General features: G+C 45.8%; 1 protein-coding gene across 1 annotated transcript in view; it reads left to right on the top strand.

The window, feature by feature from the left end:
- si:ch211-51a6.2 (neurotrypsin) overlaps positions 1-15,243 on the top strand; it is a 68,400-nt gene that overhangs the window by 27,842 nt on the left and 25,315 nt on the right. The window contains exons 6-11 of the mRNA XM_048563743.2: positions 499-646; positions 6,556-6,734; positions 7,458-7,599; positions 9,797-10,002; positions 10,931-11,072; positions 14,692-14,897. Coding sequence (XP_048419700.2) covers positions 499-646; positions 6,556-6,734; positions 7,458-7,599; positions 9,797-10,002; positions 10,931-11,072; positions 14,692-14,897 — 1,023 coding nt within the window. The remainder of the gene's footprint in view (positions 1-498; positions 647-6,555; positions 6,735-7,457; positions 7,600-9,796; positions 10,003-10,930; positions 11,073-14,691; positions 14,898-15,243) is intronic.

Below are 15,243 nucleotides of genomic sequence, written 5' to 3'. Positions count from 1 at the left end.
CCTGTGTCTGCTTCCTTCTGGGTGCTGTGGTTCCCTCTCACAGTCCATAGACATGCAATTAGGCAGATTGGCCATGCTAAATTGCCCGCAGTGTCTGGGGATGTGCAGATTAGGTGGGTTAGCCATGGGAAATGCAGGATTACAGTGATAGGGTTGGTCTGGTTGGGATACCCTTCATAAGTGTTGGTGTAGACTTGATGGGCCAAATGGTCTGCTTCCACACTGTAGGGATTCTTGCCATTCATTGAGTGCTCCCTTAAATGTGAAGAATTTTGTGAGAGTGGCTGTTCCTCAGCGCAGCCGTAAGCTCACCAATTCAAGGCTCATTGGTTGGAGATTTGGATACACAGTTAGAATCGCCAATGTAGCATGGAGCCGGAGCACCCCAGATATCTTGTCATGGTGTTTCAGTGCGAATATCAGACAATAGTCATTACAGAATGGACTGATATTGAAGTATCACTTTACATGCTCTTGTCTTGTTTCTTTCAAGTGCAGATTCAGTAACGCCCATTCGTCTGGTTGGAGGGGAAGAGGACTATGAGGGCCGACTTGAGGTCTTTCATGGCGGGGAGTGGGGCACTGTGTGTGATGACCACTGGGATGATTTGGACGCAGAAGTTGTCTGTAGACAGTTGGGTTTAAGGTATGATCACCACAGCAGTAGAACTTTATCTATGTCCAAATTACAGCAAAACACTGCAGCCACAGATGTTGGAAAAACGAGATAAAAACAGAAAATGTTGTAGAAACTGGGCAGGTCTGGCAGCATCTGAGGAGAGAGAATCAGAGTTGATGTTTCGAGACTGGTACGACAGGGAGTTAGTTTGTCATGCAGAGTGATGCCAACAGCATGAGCTCAATTCTCACACAGGCTGCGGTTACTATGAAGGACTCTCCTTCTCAAACTCTCCTGTCATCTCAGGTTAACCCACCACCAGTTGTCTCTGGGCACCACAGTGGCTCAGCGGTTAGCACTGCTGCCTCACAGTGACAGCGACCCAGATTTGATTCCAGCCAGGGCTGACTGTCTGTGTGGAGTTTGCACATTCTCTCCGTGTCTGCGTGGTTTTCCTTGAGCGCACAAATTTCCGCCAACAGTCCAAAGATGTGCAGTTTAGTTGGTTTGGCCATGCTAAATTGCCCTGTAGTGCCCAAGAATGTGCGGGCTAGTTGGGTTAGCCATGGGGAATGCAGGGTTACAGGGATGGTGTGGGATGCTCTTCAAACGTTTGGCGTGGACTTGATGGGCTGAATGGCCTGCTTCTACACTGTAGGGATTCTATGACTCTTTTTCAGAAAAGTATGTTTGAAGATTCTGATTGACTTTATTAAATAATATTTAAAGACACAGGGTCATAAAGGAATAATATTGGTGGACAGTTGTCAAGTTATTAGCTGATGTGAATACCTCTTCAACAAGCAGACATTATTTTGTGTGTGTTAGCTTGGGGATTGCATAGAAAATGCAATGTTCAATTTTTAAATCCAATTTTTTCCTTTACTCCCATCAGTTAATGATGGTCTTGATCTGTTCTAAGTCTCCTGGAATTAGATATCAGTCTTAGAAAACGTGCAATCCTGTGATATTTCACAACCAGTTGGCCTCTATCAATGAGATAGGAGGAACTGCCGATGCTGGAGAATCTGAGATAACAAGGTGTAAAGCTGGATGTACACAGCAGGCCAAGCAGCATCAGAGGAGCAGGAAGGCTGTCATTCGGGTCTGGACTCTTCTTCAGAAATGAAGAATTCTTCAGAATTTCTGAAGAAGGGTCCAGACCTGTAACGTCAGCTTTCCTGCCCCTCTGATGCTGCTTGGCCTGCTGTGTTCATCCAGCTCTACACCTTGTTATCTCAGCCTCTATGAATCTACTGTTTAAAATCAATTTACAGGCAAGAAGAGATAACAAAGAAACTAATACCAGGTTGGAAAATATCACCACTAGACAGTCAGCATCTGAAACAAAATGTCCTAATGTACAGAGAATTTGTCACAATGATTAATATTGAACTTGAGGCTATAGGGACTAGATCGAAATTGTTTCGTGTTCATTCAAGGATATGGGTTGAATGGCTGGGCCAACGTTTATTGCCCATTCCTAATTGCCCTCAAGAAGGTGGTGTTGAGCTGCCTTTTAAACCCGTTTGTAGTGTAGGGACAACCAGAGTACTATTAGGGAGTGATTTCCAGGGTTCTCACCCGGAGACAGTGAAGGAACGGTGATATATTTCCAGTTCAGGATAATGAGTGATTAGGGGGGATCTTGCATGTATTGATATTCCCATGTATTGGTTGCCTTTGCCTTTTTATATGGCAGTGGTCACTGTTCTGAAGGTATCTCAGGATCATTGGTGAATTTCTGCAGCATGACCTGTAGATGGTACATACTGCTGCTACTGAACGTCGTGGTAGAGGGAATGGATGTTTGTGGATGTGGTGCCAATCAAGATGACTGGTTTGTTCTGCATAGCCTTGAGTTTCTTGAGTATTGTTGGAGCTTCACCCATCCAAGTAAGTGGGGAGTATTCCATCATACTCCTGACTTGTGCCTTGTAGATGGTGGACAGGCTTTGGGGAGTTAGGGGGTGAGGTACTCCCTGTGGAGTTCCCAGCCTCTGACCTGTGACTAACTTGTTTCACATCAGCCTGTGGTTGAGGCCCACTATCTATTTCCAACATGTTAGTTTGGTATTTATTTTAAATCATTGCACATTTCTGTAAGTGAGTTATTGACTAAGCTGTCTATGTAAGAACATGAGCAAAAACAGAAGTTGCTGGAAAAGCTCAGCAGGTCTGGCAGCATCTGTGAAGGGAAAAAAAACAGAGTTAACGTTTCGGGTCTGGTGACCCTTCCTCAGAGCTGGCTTGAATTGAGGAATATTTGACGCAATCCAGCTCTTATTCAAGGTGAGCTGTGATACAGCCTGTGGGGAATCTCAGTAATTTGGTTAATCTATTAGGTATTTTTGCAGTTCATCCTGTCAACATTACTGTAACGAAATTAAGTCATAACACAAAGCTTGTTAAAAAATCTAACTTAGAGTTGATGCAGATAACGAGAAATGAAATTAAATATATGGCAGGAACAAAAACAGAAGTTGCTGGAAAAGCTCAGCAGGTCTGGCAGCATTTGTGAAGAAAATTGAGGAAGGGTCACTGGACATGAAATGTTAACTTTGACTTTTCTTTACAGATGCTGCCAGACCTGCTGAGCTTTTCCAGCAACTTCTTTTTTGTTTGTGATTTACATCATCCGCAGTTCTTTCAGTTTTTATCGCGTGGCATGGTCAGAAGTCACAGGACACCAGGTCATCGTCCAACAGATTTAATTGAAATTGCCACCTTTCAGAGCGCTGCTGCTTCATCAGGACCTGATTAGCAGCGCTCCAAAAGCTTGTGATTTCAACTAAACTAAACTATAACCTGGTGACGTGTGACTTTTGACTTTGTCCACTGCCGTCCAACACTGGCACCTCCACATCATCAAATGACACAACAACAAGGCAGTTTCTTGCAGTTAATTCTGTGTTACAGTGTACAGACTGTTTCAGAAACTGCTGACGGACCAAGAGCCAGTTACACACCAGCATTCCATTGTGGCTGATGCTTATCTAAACTTTACTTACCCATCTAGGTTCGATTTACCTAAACGCTTTCATTTAATGAAGGCCTGCCAGTTTTAATTCTGCTGCGTTTCAGTTGATCTACCCTCAACAGAGTTCTGTCACCTTTTTAGTTTTCAATCACCAAATATTAAAACGAAATGAACAGCGGGCTATGGTGCAGAAGCAACTACAGGAACTGGTTGTTATCATTGTAATGGATTTTCTACGCTACTGGTGCGTGAAACCAACAAGTATTTATTTTCTCAATCTGTTCGCCTGTTCTTTAAAAAAAAGCCTTAATAGCTTCTAAAGATTTGCAGTAAAATTAATGATGCATACTCACTAGATAACACTCATGTGATGTTCATTGCGGAATTGTTTAAAACTAACATCTCAAGTAATGAAACAGACGAAGAAACAGAGTGCCAGCAGCATTGGCAGTTCCTGTTTCACAATTCAGAAGGTAAAAAGCAGAGATTTAACTTACAGGTGGCTTCAGGCAAGCGCTGCCTACATAAACACCTATAAGCAGTACATTTCTATCGTGAATTGTGGCTAAGTATGTCAGAATATCAAAGGTATTACTTGGGTTTTATTTCAGTACTTACAAAGAGACGCGTGGTGAAACTGTATGTGGTTAAATTATGAAGTGTGTCTGTGCCATGCTTCATTCTGTTAAATAACAAGATAAAGTCGCTGTAGTCCTGTTGTTTATTGAGAGAGATGACTGATGGTGGTTTAACCCGAGGGTCACCTCATCTCAGGTGAGGGGAGAGGTTGAGAAGGAGAGTCCTTCATGGTAACCTCAGCCAGTGTGAGAATTGAATCCATTTTGTTGGCATCTCACTCTCTGCAGTGAAAACCAACCATCCTGTCAACTAAGCAATCTCCTAGTATTAGGTTGGGTAACATTAATTCTGTGACCGTCCTTGGCTGTCTGGATTATGGCACCACCTTCCACACATGGAACACAGGACTGCTGTGTCAGTTGGTGGTCAGGACCTGAAGGCTGGTGGAGTCCAACTGAAACTGTCTCCACCCCTTGCATTTCCACTGGGAGTAGGTTGCGGGAACACTGTGGAGTAGAGGAATCTGAAGGTTTATTTCTGTTGGCTAGGAGGCACCTTCTTTCTCTTCTTCAGCTTCAAGAACCTAAGAACCAGTAGCAGGAGCAGGCCATTCAGCCCTTTCAGAATGCTCTACCAATCAGTAAGAAGACGTTTTTGGCCTAGGCCTCATCTCCCCACCTGTTCCACATGCCCTTGAGCCCCCTATACCTCAGAAAGCTGTCTATCTCAACCTCGAACATACTCAATGATTGAGCCTTCACTGCTAGCTGAGGAAGAGAATTCCAAAGCTTCATGACCTTCTATAGAAGAAATTCATTCTCACCTTCATCTTGAATGGGTGACCTTTTATTCTGAAGCTGCGTCTTTTAGGTTCTCCCATGTACAGAGCATCCTCTAAGTATCTACACCAATGAGTCCCTTCACAGCCTTATATGTCTCAATAAAATCACCTCTCTCTTTGAAACTCCAGCGAGTATGGGCCCTCCCTGTTAAGTCTGGATTCATAAGGCAAATCTTTTATCCTAGGAACTGGTCAAGTGAATCTTTTCAGAACTGCTTCCAATCCAGTTAAACCAACCTTAAGTGAGGAGACAAGAACTGTACACAGTATCCCCCAGGTGCAGTTTCATGAACAAAAAATCATCCAAAGAAAAATATTCAATAATTTATTTGCCTGGGCATTTTCTGACTCAAGTATTTGTTGGACACTGCAGGACTGGACACTTTTGGTGCATCTCTGGGTGAAGTTGTTGAAATGTAAATAGTGCTGTTGGACCCTAAAACCTCAATCTTCCAAATATGTTGGCACCTCAAATATCAGGAATGGGGCAACGCTGATAAATAAAGCGGACACCACCTGGCTACCATTTTAGTTGGCCTCCTCTGCTGGGTCGTTCATCTCTTGATCAGTGATAAAACCAAATCAAGCTGCTAAATTCTTAAACAAAATCAGAAATTGCTGGAAAAGCTCAGCACGTTGAGCAGCATCTCTGGAGAGAAGTCAGAGTTAATGTTTCAGATCCAGTGAATCCTCTTTATTATTAGGCCGAGCTTGGTTAGCTGAGTCAATAAATGTGGAGCTGGAAAAGCACAGCTAGTCAGACAGCATCTGAGGAGCAGGTAAGCCAACATTTTGGGCTGAACGCAGCCGAAACATTGACGTTCCTGCTCCTCAGATGCTGTTTGACCAGCTATGCTTTTCCAGCTCCACATTCATTGACTCTGGCTTCCAGCATCTGCTGTCCTGACTGTCTTCAAATCTTGGTTAGCTGAGTCGTCTGGATGGTTGGTTCATTATATTAACAATTTGGGTTTATTTCCCACACTGGCAGAGGTTACCATGAAGGACTCTGCTTCTTAACCTTTCCCTTCACCTGAGGCATGGTGACCCTCAGGTTAAACCACCACCGGTTGCCTCCCTCTCTAATGGGAGAGTGGGACTATGGTGATTTCACCCTTAAAATACAAATCATAGAATCCCTACAGTGTGGAAGCAGGCCGTTTGGCCCATGAAGTGCACACCAATCTTCTGAAGAGCATCCCACCCAGACCTATACCCCTACCCTGTGTTTCCCATGGCTAATCCATCTAGTCTGCACATCCCTAGATGTGATTCCCTGTGGGCACTTTAGGGTGATCAATTTACCTTACCTGCACATCCTTGGATAGTGGGAAGAATGTACAAACTCCATGCAGACAGTCACCCGAGGCTGGAATCCAACCGCTGTGAGGCAGCAGTGCTAACTGCTGAGCCACTGTACCACCCCAAATGATGATAGAAACCACAGAACAGTTAATTAGTGAGGTGCAAATGGTAATATTGCAAACTTTGTGCCTGTTGTTCTTGGGTGAGTCTTTGTTTTCTGTGTCTCCTTAGTGGCACTGCCAAGGCTTGGATGTGGTCCCACTTTGGCCATGGCTCTGGTCCGATTCTATTGGATGACATTGAATGCACTGGCAACGAACTGCACTTGGATGAATGTGAGAAAAGCAATTGGAGGCAACACAACTGTGAGCATGCAGAAGATGCGGGCGTCTCCTGCAACCCATTTGCAGGTAAAATATTCAGGTGTTTCCCATACTACTTTTAAGTTGTCATCAAGAGGAAAGAATGGCTGCTTGACCGTCATCAAAAAAAAACTCCCACCTTATCCACTGATGCCCACCACTGTAAACAAATCAGATTAGCTGGTCATTCATCATGCTGAGATTATGGTAAACATTCCTGACCCTGGATAATTGCTTTTCTTCATTCATTCACGGGATGAGGGTATCACTAGCTAGGCAGCATTTATTGCCCATCCCTAATTGCCCAGAGGGCAGTTAAGAGTCAACCACATTGCTGTGGACCTGGAGTCACATGTAGGCCAGACCAGGTAAGGATGACAGTTTCCTTCCCAAAAGGGCATTAGTGTACCTGATGTGTTTTTCTGACAATGGATTCGTGGTCATCATTAGATTCTTAATTCCAGATATTTCTTGAATTCAAATTCCACCATCTGCCATGGTGGGATTCAAACCCAGGTCCCCAGAATGTCATCTGGGGGTCTCTGGATTAACAGTCCAGAAATAATACCAATAGGCCATCAGCTCCGCTCAAAATAAATTGCAATGGATCGTTACTTCTAAAGTAATGAGCATATAAGAGATATTTCAACATAACAAACTGCTGTCTGAGTGCAAGCTGTCATCCTCCTCTTCTTCACTCTGACACTCTTGATCTACGTACTTTCTGTTTAAAATAAATAAAATAATGTGTTCAATGGATGATCCCTGCAGATGGTGCTATACGACTGGTTGGAGGCCGAGACTCCAGTGAGGGGAGGTTGGAAGTCTATCGCAATGGAGCCTGGGGTACAGTGTGTGATGATAGATGGACTGACCTGAATGCCAGGGTTGTTTGCAGACAGCTTGGATTCAGGTAACTTTCAGCAGCCTTTACTTTGTGTAATGATACAGCACAGGAGGAGGCCATTCAGCCCACTGTGCCTGTGCTAGCAATGGGAAAGAGCTATCCATGGAACGCCAGGCCTGCTGTTGTCCCAGCAGTGGCTCACTTGATCGCACTGTTTCTTCTGAGGTTGTAGTTTCAGGTCCCTCGCCAAATTCTAAAGCACAAAACCATGGGCTTGTATTGAGGGAGAGCTGCACTGTCAGATTCACAGAGGTCCTGTCGCCCTGGTTGGGTCAATGGGCATCGTTACCCGGTGCCAATCACTTGCTCATTTCTCATACCCTTGTGCATTATTTCTATCGAATAATCACCCCCTTTGGAATGCCTCAATCGAGCTTGCCTCCACCACATTTCCAGGCAGTGCATTCTAGACCCTAACAACTTGTCTTGTGATAAAGCTTATCCTCACTTCGTCCTTGCTTCCTATGGAATGAATGGCCGGTGGATGCTGATACAATTACAGCATTCAAAAGGCATCTGGATGGGTCCATGAACAGGAAGGGTTTACAGGGATATGGGCCAAATGCTGGCAAATGGGATCTAGATTTATTTAGGATATCAGGTGGGCATGAACGAGTTGGACTGAAGGGTGTGTTTCCATGCTGGAGATAACACAATGTGAAGCTGGATGAACAGGGCAGGACAAGCTGCATCAGAGGAGCAGGAAAGCTGACTTTTTGAGTCAAGACTCTTCATCAGAAATAAACCCTCTTTCTGAAGAAGGGTCCTGACCCGAAACTTCAGCTTTCCTGCTCCTCTGATGCAGCTTGTCCTGCTGTGTTCATCCAGCTTCACACCATGTTATCTCAGATTCTCCAGCATCGGCAGTTCCTACTCTCTCTGTTTCTGTGCTACACAGCTCTATGACACTGTAAGTGTCACCTTTTGTGTGAAACTGTTAAACCAAAGCTCCACCTGCTGTCTGAGGTAGACGTGAAAAATGCTGTTACCCTGAAGAAAAGAGGATTAGTATTCCCTGGTATCTTGGCCAGTAGATATCTGGCAAATTAACATCACTGAATAGAGGTGATTGTGGCATTAATTGGAGCTTGCCCGGGCAAATTTGTCGCCAACTATGCTCCGCTACAACTTTGACTGCACATGCAACGTGTCCCATTGGCTGGTAAGCAGTTGAGATTGTGAAAAACTCTAGGTAAAAGGAAGTCTTTTCTTTTATAAATAGGTACCACAAGCGCATGGAAAGAGCTGGACAGGCTTTGGTTACTGACCTTGTGAGACCCTATGTATAGCAATGTGTACACCCTGGACTTCACCACATATAAAAGCAAATAGGTTTGTTGGGGAGGAGAGACAAGCAAAGTCCACAGAGTAGAAAAGGAAATCCTGAAAAACTAATTGCAGTGATTTGACAGCGAGTCGTAGAGTGATGGAGTCATACAGCCCAGAAACAGACCCTTTGATCCAACCAGTCCACGGCGAACATAATCCCAAACTGAACCAGCCCCACCTGCCTGCCCCTGGCCCCTATCCCTCCAAACCTTCCCTATTCATGTACTTATCCAAATGCCTTTTAAATGTTGTAACTGTACCCACATCCAACGCTTCCGCAGGAACTTCAAACCACATGGGACCCACCCTCCATGTAAAAGAAGTTGCCTTCATGTCATTTTTTAAAATCTCTCTCCTCAAAAATGTGCCCCCTCGTCTTGAAATCCCCCATCCTCAGGAAAAGACACCTATCAATAACCTTATCTATACCCCTCATTATTTTATAAACTTCTATTTTGTTGATATGTTCAGAAGTAATTCACTTGACAACAGCTTCAACTGTACACACTAAAATATTTTATCAACATCGCATGGGAGCGTATGGGACTGTCCAGAGCTTTAGAGAAATGAGTGATGTTTTCTCACAGAGACGGGGCAACTCCTGCTCTGTGAGTTTGGCACTTTGAGGGGAATTGCAGTCTTAATTCAAAGCTGTTCACTTCAAATTAACTTGAACTGAAGTCACGTTAAAAACAAACGAATTGAAATGGCTTAATTTGTACAGGAAAATCTGACTTTCTTTTTCCAGCACCAAAAAGTATTTAAGCATTTTAGGATCTGATTGCAGTGAGACCCTGCCAGCCCCTTTTGCTCCCACTGCCCTTGTTTGAGATTGCACTTTCCAGCTCAGTGACTTGTGGTTATCATTGGTCAGTGGCCCAGGGATTGTGGCGCCAGACGCTAAGTTTGGACAAGGGACTGGCTTCATACTCCTGGATGAAGTGGTGTGCGCAGGGACTGAACCGAACCTCCTGGGTTGTGCTCGGAGCAACTGGGGCCAACATGACTGCTCGCATCACGAGGATGTGGGCGTGATATGTGCACAGCAAGAGACCAACAAAATAAGTGAGCCCAGTGTAGGTAAGCCACATACCATTTCACATTAAACTCTTCCACAGGTTCAATGCATAAGGAGGTTTTTCTCCTTTAACGGAATTTGTTGTTAGGCCCTATTTATCCTTGAATGACTTAGAATCATAGATTCCCTACTGTGCAGAGACAGGCCATTCAGCACCCATCAGGTCCACACCAGCGTTCCAAAGAGCATTCCACCCAGATCCACCCCCCCACCCCCCAATAACCCTGCATTTCCCATTGCTGACCCACCAAGCCTGCACGCCCCTGGACACCTGCTTCCAATACCCTTTTGTTTGCTGCATTCCGAATCTCAACCACTCACTGTGAGGAGACTATATTGATCCCACTTGCACCAATCGCCTTAAACCTGTGTTGACCTGCTGCTGTCCCTGCAGGCGCAGGAAGAAAGACTTTCCTTATTTCGACCCATCAAACCCCTCACGCCTACAGTGTGGAAGCAGGCCATTCAGCCCATCAAGTCCATGCTGACCCTCTGAAGCGCATCTCACCCAGACCCACCTCACTACCCTGTCCCTGTAACCCTGCATTTCCCCATGGCTATTCCACCCAGCCTGCAAACCCCTGAACACTCTGGGTACCTTAGCATGGCCAATCCACCTAACCCTAACGTCTTTGGACTGAGAAAGGAAACCAGAGCCCCCAGTGGAAACTCATGCAGACACAGGGAGATGGTACTAACTCCACACAGTTGCCTGAGGATGGAATCAAGTCAGTGAGCAACCTCAACTAGATTTGGAGTGAATCACAGAAGTAGAGCAGAACAGTGATGAAGCATCAGGGACGCCCTGAAGGAATTGGTGAATTAGCAAACGCAATATGAAAGTCTCAGAATGTGGAACTCCTCGGACCTGGCTGATGGATTTTGTTTACAGCCATGCTCACTGTGTGACTGGTCATGCTGTGTTTACAGGGCCAGCCATCCGCCTTGTAGATGGAGAGAACAGCAAAGAGGGGCGTGTGGAGGTGTACCTTCATGGAGTGTGGGGTAGTGTCTGTGATGATGGTTGGACAGACAGGGATGCAAGAGTTGTCTGCAGGCAGCTGGGCTACAGGTGAGTCAAGGAGAATGAGCGTTGTTCAACAGTTGATGAGCTCTCCAAATGTTGTATCCAAGTCATGGTTAAATCCAGAAACCCAAGCAACATATTGACAATTGAATGTGAGGCTGGATGAACACAGCAGGCCAAGCAGCATCTCAGGAGCACAAAAGCTGACGTTTCGGGCCCAGACCCTTCATCAGAGAGGGGGATGGGGGGAGGGAACTGGAATAAATAGGGAGAGAGGGGGAGGCGGACCGAAGATGGAGAGTAAAGAAGATAGGTGGAGAGGGTGTAGGTGGGGAGGTAGGGAGGGGATAGGTCAGTCCAGGGAAGACGGACAGGTCAAGGAGGTGGGATGAGGTTAGTAGGTAGCTGGGGGTGCGGCTTGGGGTGGGAGGAAGGGATGGGTGAGAGGAAGAACCGGTTAGGGAGGCAGAGACAGGTTGGACTGGTTTTGGGATGCAGTGGGTGGGGGGGAAGAGCTGGGCTGGTTGTGTGGTGCAGTGGGGGGAGGGGATGAACTGGACTGGTTTAGGGATGCAGTGGGGGAAGGGGAGATTTTGAAACTGGTGAAGTCCACATTGATACCATATGGCTGCAGGGTTCCCAGGCGGAATATGAGTTGCTGATCCTGCAACCTTCGGGTGGCATCATTGTGGCAGTGCAGGAGGCCCATGATGGACATGTCATCAAGAGAATGGGAGGGGGAGTGGAAATGGTTTGCGACTGGGAGGTGCAGTTATTTGTTGCGAACTGAGCGGAGGTGCTCACTATCCAGCCTCACATTTTATTATCTTGGACAACCAGCCCAGCTCTTCCCCCCCACCCACTGCATCCCAAAACCAGTCCAACCTGTCTCTGCCTCCCTAACCGGTTCTTCCTCTCACCCATCCCTTCCTCCCACCCCAAGCCGCACCCCCAGCTACCTACTAACCTCATCCCACCTCCTTGACCTGTCCGTCTTCCCTGGACTGACCTATCCCCTCCCTACCTCCCCACCTACACCCTCTCCACCTATCTTCTTTACTCTCCATCTTCGGTCCGCCTCCCCCTCTCTCCCTATTTATTCCAGTTCCCTCCCCCCATCCCCCTCTCTGATGAAGGGTCTGGGCCCGAAACGTCAGCTTTTGTGCTCCTGAGATGCTGCTTGGCCTGCTGTGTTCATCCAGCCTCACATTTTATTATCTTGGAATCTCCAGCATCTGCAGTTCCCATTATCTCTGATATTGACAATTGAATTATGTTATGCTGCCAAGGCAATTACCCAGGAATTACAGCCCCTCTATTGCTGCTGTGTGGATCTTTGTGATCCTTACTTCCGGAACGGGAAGTCATTGAAACATAGAAGATAGCTCAAAGATTTTGACAGGGTCAGTTGGGAGAGGCCGTTTTTTCTCTAGATGGGGAATCTAGGACTAGGGAGCCTTTATGTCAGATTCTATTCTGTAACTGTTGGAGAAGGTTCACTGTGTTGGCTGTGTCCTCAATGATCAGAGGACTAAAAGTCTCTGTCTTGGAATTACAGCACAGTTACTTCAGCCCAATTGATTCATGTTGATATTTATCCCTCACAAGAGCCATAGCCCCAATTGTCAAATAGGTGTCCTATTCCAGGAGAAGCAGGAGGAGGAGTTTGGCCTCTCGACCATTTAATATCGTCTTAGCTGACCCTCTACCAGAGTTTTACTTTCTCACCTATTCCCCATATCCCTCTTTACCTTTAGAATCCACAAAGTTTATCTATCCTCACTTGAATATACTTATCCACCGTTCTCTGGGAAAGTGATTTCTGAAGGTTCTGAGTGATGAAACATTCACCTTATCTGAGTGCTAAATAGACAACCCCTTATTCTACAACAACGACACCTGAGTCCTATATTTCCCATTCAGAGAAAAACAGCCTCTCTCTATTGATCCTGTCAAAGCCTTTGAGCGATTTTCTATGCTTCAATGAAATCGTTTCCCACCCTTCTAAAATCCAAAGAGGGTAGGCCCATTCCACACCATCCTTGATATTCCCTTTATTCATTTCAAAATTCCATTAATCGCATTCATTTAACGACCTGTCAAACTCAGTCCTACATGTTGACATTCATCTCTGCTTCACTCACTAACTGATCCTCATAACTCTCATTCTCAAAGTTTCTCCTGCACTTCATCCCACATTTTCTCTTATATTCATTGATAGAATGTGGCAGCTGCTGACTAGGCCACTATTTATCTCTAATTGTTCCTAAGAAGGTGGTGAATGCCTCCCTGAATTGCTGCAGTCCTTCTGGGACAAAGTCAGCCACAGTCCTGAGAGGGAGGGGAGTGCCTTGCTTCTGATTTTACCTCTGATCTCCTGCTCCTGAATACTTAATAACTGGAATTTCTTCAATGTCTCCCCTGACTAATGGTAAATACACCATAGTCCTATTCTCTCATTAGAGAGAGCTGACTGGTGATGGTTTAACCTGAGGGCCACCATGCCTCAGACAAGGGGAGAGATTGAGAAAGAGAGTCCTTGACTGGTAACCTCAGTTAGAGCGGGAATTGAACTCATGTAGTTAGTGTCACTCTATTTGCAAATTAGCTAACTGACCCCCTGTCCCTGATTGGATACCAACCAGTGGAAACTTCAGTTATTGGTTTGCTTGTTTGGGATTTCTGCTGAAGTGGTATCAGCCAATACCTCAGACCTCATCACTCCCCAGGAAGAAGAAAAACAGGGGACATCTTCTATCTACCCCAACCAATACAACGGTTTTATCACCCTGGGCATTAATCTGCTCAATTCTAACAAGAAAAGCCTCATTTCTTCCTTTGCTTAAACTGATCACAATTGCCTATCTAAAAGGAAGGTTGTGGTATGGTACTGGTAATGCCACTGAGTTAGAAACCCTGAAACCTGGGCTACTTGTGCTGGGTGTATGGGTTTCAGTCCCACCAGGGCAGATGATTAAATTTAAGTTCTCCACCTCATGGTGTTAATTTCCATCAATGCCTGTCTGGTTCTCAAATATCCTTTAGGGGAGGAAATCTATTCGTCGAGATGGAACTCCAGATCACTGCACCGTGTTTGATTTTTACTATCCTCTGGACAATTAGAGATAAATACTAGCCAGTGTTGGCCCACAAGCTGTGAAAACAGATATTCTAAAAACTCATGCGTCATTCAAATCTTCAAGCCTGTTCGCCATTCAATGAGATCGCGCCTGATCTGGAGTAACCAATGATAACGTTACCGAATGAAAATTGACCGATCCCAGCTTTAAAACTTTCTGCCCCCGCCTCATAACGCCTGCAGTTGTTTTTTGGGGAGATGAAGGTCTTCCAGATTTCCACATGTCTTTGTATAAAAAAGAATCTACCGAGAACAGTCACGCTGTAATTTTAATGTTCTACTGCTCCCCACCCACCCAACTGCAGAGACATTTTTACTCGTGGGTAGATGTTTCCCTAATCGCTCTGTGTTGACACAGTCAGAAACGGTAATGGGAAGGATTTCCTGCGTGGAAAGCTTTCTTGTATGTTCGGGGTAAGGGTCCACACAGTGGCCAAAAGATGTCTGCCATTTCAAGCCCCACCCATCAGTTGCAGAAGGGAAGTGGAAATGAAGCTGGCAATGAGAGGGCTCTTTCTCTTACAGTGGCCAATCCAAAGCCAGAACAATGGCCTACTTTGGGGAGGGCCACGGACCTATCCACTTGGACAACGTAAGATGCACCGGCCACGAGAATTCCCTGGATGAGTGCAGCACACCTGGCTTTGGAATCCATAACTGTTGGCACGGGGAAGATGCAGGAGTCATCTGCGATTATAAGGAGGATGCCCTCGAGGAGCTTAGCAGTGGCGGTGAGTATTGGCCACGCTGACCGCTGAGAGGGGATAAGCTTCTGTAAAGTCTGGAGAGAGAAGCAGTGGTTTTTTTTGTCAGAGTTTGTCTTGAGCAGCCCCATGAGACAGAACTCTGTCCTCTACGGTCTGTTCCCCAGGACGCACGGCAGGACAGACATCACCTGTGCCTGGATGACCGTCAACTCTGTGAAAGGTACTTTTTGGTCTGTTCCATTCTTGTTGTCTTGAAGGGCAAGGAGTTGACCCGGACTGGCACATTCCAAGGTCTAGGACTATGTGCTGAGGGACGCACTAAATCTTGGGGCAGCTGCTGCCAAGGTGCAGTGGGGAAAGACCATCATCT

This window comes from Stegostoma tigrinum, chromosome 37, assembly GCF_030684315.1.
Source record: "Stegostoma tigrinum isolate sSteTig4 chromosome 37, sSteTig4.hap1, whole genome shotgun sequence".
Lineage (NCBI taxonomy): Eukaryota > Metazoa > Chordata > Chondrichthyes > Orectolobiformes > Stegostomatidae > Stegostoma > Stegostoma tigrinum.
This window is presented reverse-complemented; position numbering and strand designations above follow the sequence as displayed.